This window comes from Centroberyx affinis, unplaced genomic scaffold (genome assembly GCF_046629955.1).
Source record: "Centroberyx affinis isolate AG114_WGS23_722 - 3 ecotype Tasmania unplaced genomic scaffold, CSIRO-AGI_Caff_v1 ptg000927l_1, whole genome shotgun sequence".
In the NCBI taxonomy this organism is placed as follows: Eukaryota; Metazoa; Chordata; class Actinopteri; order Beryciformes; family Berycidae; genus Centroberyx; species Centroberyx affinis.
In genome coordinates this window covers 242,058-252,273 of record NW_027279506.1, presented here as the reverse complement: position 1 = coordinate 252,273, position 10,216 = coordinate 242,058, and the positions used below count along the sequence as shown (strand labels likewise).

The window sequence follows — 10,216 nt, the reverse complement described above, 5'->3', positions numbered from 1 at the left end:
ATGAAAGTCATTGTCTTATTAAGCATGAAGCATTGTGTTTAAATGGAAATAGGCAGTGGGTAATGCTTTTAATTCAAAACGGACGATTAAACTTTCCATTTGAATTGTGGATTTAAACTGGATGTAGTGAGTTGGAGTTTTAAACTAGATGTGGAATGTGCTCAGCTGGAAGAAGAAAACTTTACTTTGAACTAATTTAAACAGTTTTGCGTCGCATAGAGAGTGCAGCATTCCCCCAAAGCCAAACGGAGAATCCAGAAAGTTGTCAAGTCATCCATAAAAAGTCAAAATTTGCTGGCACTAGTTACAAGACTATCCAACATATCATAATAGGCAAGGTTCTTACATTGTTTTACGGAGGTTTTCTTTGATACAGCAAACTAATAAAAAAAAAACGCGCAGGACAAACTGTAAGATTGAAAAGCCCTTTTGAGTAGGCTTCCCAATCCAAATGGGTTTTGTTTGACAGCTGTAAGCCTCACAATTCAAACAGATCAAAAAGAGTCGGAGAGTAATACCCATAGCATGACTTGTATCCGCTGGGACTCGGTGATGACGTGGGCTGAAGCTGAATTGCCGGAGCGCACAGATGATGAGCGGAAGCGCCAGTGCGCACCTCCTCATAATAATCTGCCCGAGCAGCGCCGCTGTCTTTTCAGCACCGCTCACTGACAAACCAGCCAACCGGAGAGGCAAGACAGAGTTCTCTACAACCCAGTGAGGATTTATTTTTTCCAATATTACAAATCTTACAGATTATTAGAACTTTTTTTTAAGCAAGGTGATAACAAATTTAGAGTTTAACCTGCAGAGTTTTTCACATTCTGAAAGTAAGAATTTAGATTTTCTTTCACACAGGACAGATGGTGTGGATGATGGATGCATGATTTTCACTGCGGAGTCTGATTTTTTTATTTTTTTTATTTAATGGTTTTGAGACAAATTAAACTTTGTTTAATGCTCTCGTGTCAGTTTCGAAGTCCAGAAAGATGTCCGCAACCACCTGATTTAATGAAAGAAGTTTCTTTGATCTAAAATCATTTCACGGGAGACTTCCAACGCCTGTTAAGTGATTTACGAGTCATTTGTTTTCCTTTAATACGTGGAGTTGGTGCATCTAGTCGGGATGCTTGCTTTATTAGTTGGACTTTTATACCTGGTCAGTGGACGCACGGTGCGCACCCAGGATGCTACAGGTAGCCGCTTCGTCTGTAACGCCATTCCCCCGGGCGCAGAACCGGGGTGCGGGTATGGTCCTACGGGGAACCGCGTCCAGAGCAGCAGCCCCGTGGAGGACGAGCTGCGGAACACGATCATCCAGCTCCGGGAGACTATTCTGCAGCAGAAGGAGACCATCGTGAGCCAACAGGGAACCATAAAGGAGCTCAACTCCAAGCTGGCGCGCTGCGAGGCGGCCGCTGACGAGTCGTCGCAGGGCAAGTCCCGGGGTCAGGGCTCCAGGCGGAAGGAGTACAGCAAGAACACCATGGGAGACCTGCCCCGGGACCCCAGCGAGACCATCGATCAGCTGGGCAAGACCATGCAGAGTCTCAAAGGTCGGCTGGAGAACTTGGAGGTGAGATGGCACACACATGGACAGCCCCTATAAACATAACAGGCCAGGAGTTTTTCTTTCCTTTTCTCACATATCAATATGATTTTACACTCCGTTATCACAAACCACTATATAAAATTCTGTTATGAAAGCTCTGTGCATCTTAGCAATGTCTTTCAGCCCTTTCACCACCAACATGCAGCATACGCACATCACACTCGTCTTATAATGCTCTGCGCTGCAGGAGACCTCACAGGGAAACATGAGATCAAAGGGTCAGGAAATAGATAGGCTATGTCACATCTATAGGTTTTTTTTTTTAGTCATGGAATGATAAAATGATGGTGAATCCCATGTGTGAAAGCCATAAATAAGAAATGAGCAACAAAAAATGTTGTCAAAGGTCTAATCATGTGTGGTGCAGGGAATGGCAATGCATCTTTGAATAATTTATGAGGTGCTGTATGTGTTCTACATAATGTTTTATTTGGCAGTCACGTGACTAATTATTCATAGCAGCTGATGAAATTCATTCCCGCAATTTTCACCTGCATATAGCTACACTAAATGTTTAAATTGAATCATATGCTTATTGATGGTTGATTCGTTTATTTCCATACTGAGAGCTTTGTAATAGAGCCAGCTCTTTGTTCAATCCCAGAAGACCTCATTGCTGGTATGTGCATTAATTCCATGTGGCTCAGAGATCACATTCAACTGATATCGAGGTCATCTGCAGTGAAGTAGAGGACTGGTTCTTTACACAGTATGCTGATGTAAGCTGTGGCTTTATCTCCTGTATGTCATAACGACAGTGTGGCACATTTCTCCCAATGTGACAAGCTCCCAAGATAAACAATCACACTAATGTTCATTCAGAGTGGAGGTTCTGTCTGTACATGCTGCATTGCCACTTCTCTTCCTCCGTCCATCTCTCAGTCCCTTCCCCCCTCCGCCTCTCCTTACTTATATTTGATTGAAAGCTTTAATACCATGATCAAGGATATATTGCAGCTGTGAGGATATAGATTGCATATTATGTGGCTTTTTTAATCACATCTCTATTGATCAGAATCTGCTTAACATAATGATTATTGCAAGATCAATGTTGCTGATAGGATATATGGTCCTGGAGCAGGGCCTCAACCAGTAATCACAGCAGGACCAGCTGTATACATCAACATAGAGTAATCAGACTTTGGTGAAATGGCATTCAAGACCTTGCAAGTGTTTGCTTCAGCCCGGCCAAAATGCCAGATGGGCAGGCTATTCATCATTTGGGCTATTCAGTTGGTTCCATTGTGTCTGGAAAGATTAATCAAACACTGTGAATGTGTCACAAAGTGTCTGAATCCCAAAGTGGACTCGACAGCAGGGCAACATCAACGTGCCACTATAGAAAAGAACACCTTGAAGGCATTTTGCAGTGGGGTGAATGCACTAGCTTTAAACAAGGGGCCTGCAGCGGTGGCCTTTTTAAAACCATCTGCGATGACGCCTGGTGTGAACTCAGTCGGCCACGTCACACAGTGGCGTCTACCTTTAATACCCAGCCCAGCCACGGGCGTTTGGCAGGTCACCAATCAAAGTCCTCTACTGGGACACGCTGTCTTCATTTTGATATTGCTGTATTAAAAACAATGGTGCTAAATGGATATCTGACCTAAAAGGTAGAGAAGATCAGTTGGCTAGCCCAAATCTAGGTCTTTATGGAGACCGAATGCCTGTTTGAGTATGCAGGATTAACAGGATTAAATGTCTCTGTCATTGTTTGTATGTCTCACTCCACCTCCTCTCTCGTTTTCTCTCACTCTAACTCTATTACTATCTATCTATCTATCTATCTATCTATTCCCCTCTACCCCTCTCTCCCTGCTCCTGTCTTTCTGCTCTTACCTGCAACCCTTCCTACTCCACCTACCAGCAGCAGCAGTTGCGTCTCCCCAGTACCAATGTTTCGACCGGGGGCGTCTCGGCCCCGTCTCCCCTGCCGGCTGAGCTGCGCGAGCTGCTGCGGCAGCGTCTGGGGGCGCTAGAGAGCCAGCTCCTCCGGAAGGTGGCCGAACTGGAGGAGGAGAAGAGCCAGCTTTACAATGAAACAGCGGCCCACCGCCAGCGCACCGAGCACACGCTCAATTCCCTCCTGGAGAGGATCACCGAGCTAGAGAGAAGTAAGAGGTTGGAATGGGTGCTATGAGTTGTTGGCCAGATTTAACACCAGATTCTTTTTTTGCCATCAGATTTAGCATTAATTAGACTATCCCAGTGCAAATTTCTGATGATGCAAGTGAAAATCCCCACAACATAGTGTTTTTTCTCAGAGCCACTCTTGCAGCAGCACCTCGGTGTTGAAAATAAGGCTTGGAAAGCAACACTGAATTCTTAATTAGTTTAAGAAATATTGGAGAGATGTCCACACTCCAGGGTATCACTTTGATGGTGGATGCCAAAATAACATGAAATACCACCACTGGACATTTCCTGTAGGCCCGCACGTCCCCTGAGGCTTAGTCGATTCCAGCACAGCGCTGATGTTTGAGGATACAAGCTTTACTTATATTTAGCGGATGTTAACAGCTCAGAAGTGGTTTAGCACTGTCACCTCACAGCAAGAAAGACCCAGGTTGGATTCCCAGCCCTTTCTGTGTGGAGTTTGCCAGTTCTCCACCAACCTGTGCAGGTTGTCTCCCTGCACTCAGCCCAATGTATGCTGGGATAGATGATCCTGAGAAGGATTTAATGATGAATGGATGATGAGCTCAGGGGGCTGACATGGGACAACTCTAAATCATTGTTTTTAGTCACATGGATTGTTCTGTCTTTTCTTTTGTTTTGAAGTGTGAGTCAAAGCAGTTTGGCTGGTCTGACATAAATGAGCCCTGGTTCCAATATTGCTCCAGGTTTTCCACCTTCTGTATTGTTGTCAAGGAAACAACTTGTTTTGTTGTTGCTGCCCAGACCTCATTCAGTGTATAAACCTTTCATGGAGGGAGGGAAATGATGATACCAACACACAGCTGCTGCTGGTAGTGATGACAATAGGGTGATGGCAATAGGTGACACTGATCCACACGTTGGCGAAGACCCTGCTGGTTCAATCCCATAAAAGTGTCCAGCATGTTTCCTTGGTGCAAACCTGCTGCTAAGAAACCTTTATGTGCTCAGGACCCCATCAGCTGTTATAGTGGTTACTATGGCAGCAGGAGTGTTTGCAAGTGTGTGCGTGTGTACCTGTGTGTGCACGCGTGTGTGTGTATCTGTGTATTTATGTTCATCCCTCCTCTCAACTAGCTGTTTCATTCTCACTCTCTCTTTAGATTCTGTTTTCAGTAATTTTATCACTGTCACTCTCTACCTCTTTCTGTCTTGATCATGCCTGATCTATCGCCCATGTTTACACTTCTTCTTTTGAATTTTTTCCTTCTGCGTCTCTTACATTTTTGCACTCTTGTAATCTTCCTTTAACTGACAAATAAGCACGTAATTCATGATAAGCTGTGACCTATTTGGCTCTGTGAATCCAAATACAAAAGCCCAATTTGCCAAGCCTGGATTAAAACCCAAGACGCCACATGAAAATCAGCTGTTCTACTAAATGTGAGTTAAGGCATCAGTGTGGCTGCTTGAGAAACTCATATATATTGAATCTCTGTGTTTCTCTGGGTTTTTTTTGGTTTTTTTGTGACCGACAGACCGACCAACTGACAGAGTGACTAGCTGATACTAGCTGCAGGTCACAGCTAAAAATTTTGCATTGCTATCAACCAATATGCTTCTTATAAGTGGTCCTCACATCATCCTCCTCTTTCTTATTTTCATTTTTATCCTCCTCCTTACTCTTTCTCATCATTCAACTCACCACCATTCTCATAGCACTCTCTAATAAAATCTTCATCATAGTTGTCATCTTCATTATCTTCATCATGATCATCAGATGATGATCATGATCAGATCTATAATACTGGAAAGTTCACAATCAACATATAACCATAATGTTATCTATCAACAGGTAATAATGCATTCAAGTCACCTGAGGATTTCAAGGTGTCCCTCTCCCTGCGTACTAACTACCTGTATGGACGCATCAAGAAGAGCCTACCAGAGATGTATGCCTTCACAGTGTGCATGTGGCTCAAGTCCAGTGCCAGTCCCGGCATAGGAACCCCCTTCTCCTACGGCGTGCCAGGCCAGGCAAACGAGATAGTGCTCATCGAATGGGGGAACAACCCCATTGAGTTATTAGTAAACGATAAGGTAGGTCCATTGTGTTGGTCTTTTTTAATTCTTATGTAACCGTGGAAGCTATGATACCAGTCTTATTTACAGCAACAGTCTGGGATAGTAGTTGCAGGAAGAAGGAGGTTAACACTCTTTCACACCACAGTCTTGTACTGTTAGGTAGTGAGTAACTGTTGGAGCAGCTGACTCAGTGCATTGATCAAGAGTGTTTTGTGGGTAGTTGTTGATAGGAGCAGAGCACTTCTCATTCACTCCCCCTACCTTGATTTCTGAACGGAAAAGATGTGTTTGAGTTGGTGAGCTTCCAGTCACAAGCTTGACATTGACACCTCGTCACTTATCATTTGGCTGGAACCACCCCCATTCATCACTGGCTGTTGTGATGGTAGTAAACAAGTTACAGATACATATCTGTGCTAATGAAATGTGATCTTGTTGGTCCGTGTTGTGGTGTGACAGAATTAGAGAGTTATTGTGCATCAGTGGACAATGAAGAGACAGATGAGACGAGATTCACTGACCATTGATTTTTTAATATTTAATTTTGAACCTTATAAACAATATATATTGTGATAAATCTATATATAGTGATAAATATTTAATATCACTGACCCATTCCACACACATCCAGGAATACCAGTAATTTAGTTGAGAACATATCCTGCCATGTGTGCTATTTAGAAGCCACATCTCAACTTCTTTCCTTTCTGTATACAGTATGACTAGGTCACACAGCCTTTCAGTCTGCTTAACTAATGCTTTTTGATTTAAGACAATTAAAAACAAACCGATGGAAACATAGCTGAATATTTCATGGCATTTTGTCTTCAAAGGAATAAAACCATGGTGATTGTTATGTTGGTATAAGCTGTGGTAATAGCTTTTTTTCCTCTTTACGACAATACAGTGGCTGTAGCACTGTAATGGTGGATCGGGAGGATTTTGGAGTAGTGTGTTCTCTCACTGGAGTGTCTCCCCCCCTCGTCTTGTTTACGTTGGGTGTTATTGGCACTGGCACATCTCCTCACAGCTTTCCCTTCACCATGCATTATACATGTGTGTAAGTCAGATAGATGAGAGGAAGATGGAGGAAGAGAGGGATGAGGGTAGGACAGAAAAAGAGAGCGGGAGAAGGGTAGGAAATGGAAAAGTTGCAGAGCTGCGGAGGTGACAGAGTGCAGGGAGCGAGAGAGAAAGAGAGAGAGAGAGATCAGAAGATGTATTGAAAGGAAAGTTATACTGTATCCTGACTGAGAGAAAGACAGCGAGAGAGCGAGGTGCAGAAGAGTGAGAGTGAAAGCGAGAGCATTGAATATGATTACCGTATGTAGCACATCCATGTGTTGAACTTGCTCACAGTGGTAACAGGGTCCATTGGGGCTCATCATTCATGCTGTTTATTTGGCTGCATGTTGAGAGCGAGGCGGCAGGCTGCCTCGACAGTATTACCACTTTCGCTGACACCACTGCAGCCTTGTCTGTCTTTTGTTATCGGAGGATGACTACGCAGAAAGGGATTCTGTATGGTCCTAAAGGAAAATCTTCATCAAGATAGTCAGATTTTCCCTTGAAACCGAATAGACATGCTCCGTTTCTCTTTGCAGTTCAGCGTGGTTGTGCTGTTTATGCCTCACAACTCCATTTGTTCCTGTACATTCAGCTTCAAGTTCAGTAAACATTTCCTGCATCGCCGTTTTCCAGTCAAACACAGCCGCCAGGGTTATAATATGGGTTGGACTGGTCTTGTAGAACATTAACACTATGTTCTTTTGGCAACCGTGCATCTGTAATCTGATGCTCAAAGCTTTACGAATCTGGTCCAGCATGCTCCAAATGTAGATTTTAGAAAGACGACAAGTAAATCTATGAAGATTTGTCCATTCAAAATTCATACGGTGACAGTGTTTTGCTTTGAGCTGATTTTGTATCTGAGAGCTAATTATTCGCTGAATTGATAGAGGGATCAATTTTATCAATATTTCCACAGCAGCTATGAATACTTCATAGACAACGCTTGTGTTACTGTTGGTTTTAGGCAGAGTTTATTGACTTCTTCCAGTCATGCATGAGCTTCTTAGAAACACTGTGCACTTGTAGAATATGAAACAGAACGTGATCTGCAGCTAGTTGGAGCTGCAGATAAACCACAAAATGTCCTACCAATCATAAATAAAATAATTTTTTTGGAAAATCATAACAGTAAAAACCATCAAAACAATCACTGAAATGATAATGAGTGATCATTCATAACGATGCCTGTCTTGTGGATATGGTGGTATGGTTGGCTTTGAGCTCTTTGTCTATTAAACATCAAGGCTGGGTAATATCAAGTGTCTCAGAATATTGGACCAGATTCTATTTTGCTTTGAAATCCTAAATCTTTAAACAGTCAATGACTCTCACCACACCTACTCTGACAGGCTTGACAATGACACCCATTGTTCCCATAGCCACAGTGGCGTAAAGACGCCCCCTGGCAACCGTAATCAGGTCAATAGCTTCTGTGATTGGCAGTGGCTTGAGTTTTGTTTTCAACAGTTCTTCCCATCTTTTCAGGTTTACGCCTAGCTGGAACAAAGCAGCACTGACAGATAGGGGTGTGAAGCTATTTTGCAGCCTCAAAAGAAAAGGGCTAATGAGTTATACACTTGCAATCTCATGTGTTGCGCTGTATCCTCAGTGGACCATGATGTCATTGCGTTGGGTTGGTAGAGTAACCAGTTGTTTTTCTTTGATCTATGAACAAAGCACAAAAGCATAAGAGGACTCAATTTTGCTGTTAGCTACCCCACTGCTTTGAAGGATGTTATATCCCTTGATGTCACCTGGGTAATCTACATTTTATATGTCGCATTGGCTCATCTGGAGAATTATCTGCAGAGTGCCATCTCTTTGAAGCCCTCACCCATCTAATTGCTGTCCTTGTTTGTAATGTGCCGCAATTAATCTCAAACCTGTCTTGACTCATCCCGCCCCCTCTTGCCCCTGTTCATACCCTCCTTGCCTCACTTCCCGCCCTCTTGTCGCTCACCCTCTCCCCTTCACCCCTGGCCAGGTGGCCCAGCTGCCTCTGTCTGTAAGTGACGGGCGTTGGCACCACATCTGCATCACCTGGACGACTAGAGACGGCTTCTGGGAGGCTTACCAGGATGGCGAGCGTCTGGGCACCGGGGACAACCTGGCCCCTTGGCACCCAATTAAACCTGGAGGGGTGATCATCCTGGGGCAGGAGCAGGTGAGATCAGTAGGGAGAGGCAGAGGCGTAGATGGTGGAGGGTAGGTGTGTGTGGGTGTGTGCGTGCGTGGTGTGTGTGAGTTCTCGTGCACTCGTGTGTGTTTTTCCATGTGTCAGTGTGATCCCGGTGTGTGTTCTCCCCTGAGCCCACAGCCGGAGGCACATAGCAGGGAGCAGGGGAGAGGAGGTAGAGAGGCTCTTCTCACGCTATCATGGCCCTTTCAGCATTACCTCATACATCTCCCTTTAAACAGCTCCACTACACCCTTGGGAGCTGCATTAGTGGGTCATTCTACCGGTTAGCTCCCTGACAGCACCTTATATATACTTTAGAAATGAACAGTGATGTTATATGAATAATTCCCATGGAGATCCATTAATTCATACTACATACACTTTGGAGCCTACGGAAGGCTGTGCAGCTTTGTGTTGCAATCATACAGATAAGGTGAGATTGCAGGAGATTGCACAATACTTGGTACAATACAATGTTTAAAGGGGTAGTTCGCATTAAAAAAATATCCAGTGTAGGCTGGTAGTTTGCAACACAGTTTGATAAAAAAACAAAAAAACACTCAGACTGAATTCATTGTAATTAAAACCTTCTTTTCAAAACCAAAGATGTGTCATAAACTATTTTCCTCTCTTTCTCTCCAAAGGACATAGTAGGAGGCCGCTTTGATGCCACCCAGGCCTTTGTGGGCGAGCTGAGCCAGTTCAACATGTGGGACCGGGTCCTGCGGCCTGTAGACATCATGGGCATGGCCAACTGCTCCGCTTACATGCCCGGCAACGTGATTCCTTGGATAGATGCTAATGTGGAAGTGCTGGGCGGTGCAACTAAAGCTGCTCTGGAGATCTGTGAAGATCGTGCTTTTGACTCCTAAAGGATCTGACTTAACAAATCCAGTATGGATGGCCACGGGGATGGAGAAACTAAGTATTCTGACTCTGTGCTGCTTCTGTCAAACCCCAAAGGAAAAGGGGTTTTGGTGCAACATCGGTGTCAACATTGTTTACAGATTTTAAATGGTCTGGCTGCATGGTCTCAGCGACCCAACATTTATTGGACTCAAACTCGATGATTCGCAAATTCATGTCCATTCCATTTTGATCCTTGCAGACATTACAGGAGGTTTCACTGTAGACTGCCCATGAGGACTCTACTCTGTGGACTCTATTGCGCC

General features: G+C 44.1%; 1 protein-coding gene across 1 annotated transcript; it reads left to right on the top strand.

The window, feature by feature from the left end:
* Nucleotides 1–1,099: 1,099 nt before the first annotated feature.
* nptx2a (neuronal pentraxin 2a) lies at nt 1,100–9,916 on the top strand. The gene is made up of 5 exons (XM_071521792.1): nt 1,100–1,576; nt 3,480–3,726; nt 5,565–5,809; nt 8,850–9,029; nt 9,689–9,916. Exons 1-5 carry the CDS (start codon nt 1,127–1,129, stop codon nt 9,914–9,916), a joined length of 1,350 nt encoding a protein of 449 aa, XP_071377893.1. The 5' UTR covers nt 1,100–1,126.
* Nucleotides 9,917–10,216: the final 300 nt, after the last annotated feature.

Excerpts from the sequence above, each read along its gene's own strand:
- nptx2a (XM_071521792.1), top strand. The coding sequence starts at position 1,127 with ATGCTTGCTTTATTAGTTGGACTTTTATACCTGGTCAGTGGACGCACG. Across the intron at positions 1,577-3,479 it reads GTCGGCTGGAGAACTTGGAG|CAGCAGCAGTTGCGTCTCCC; the intron begins GTGAGATGGCAC and ends TCCACCTACCAG. Across the intron at positions 9,030-9,688 it reads TCATCCTGGGGCAGGAGCAG|GACATAGTAGGAGGCCGCTT; the intron begins GTGAGATCAGTA and ends TTCTCTCCAAAG.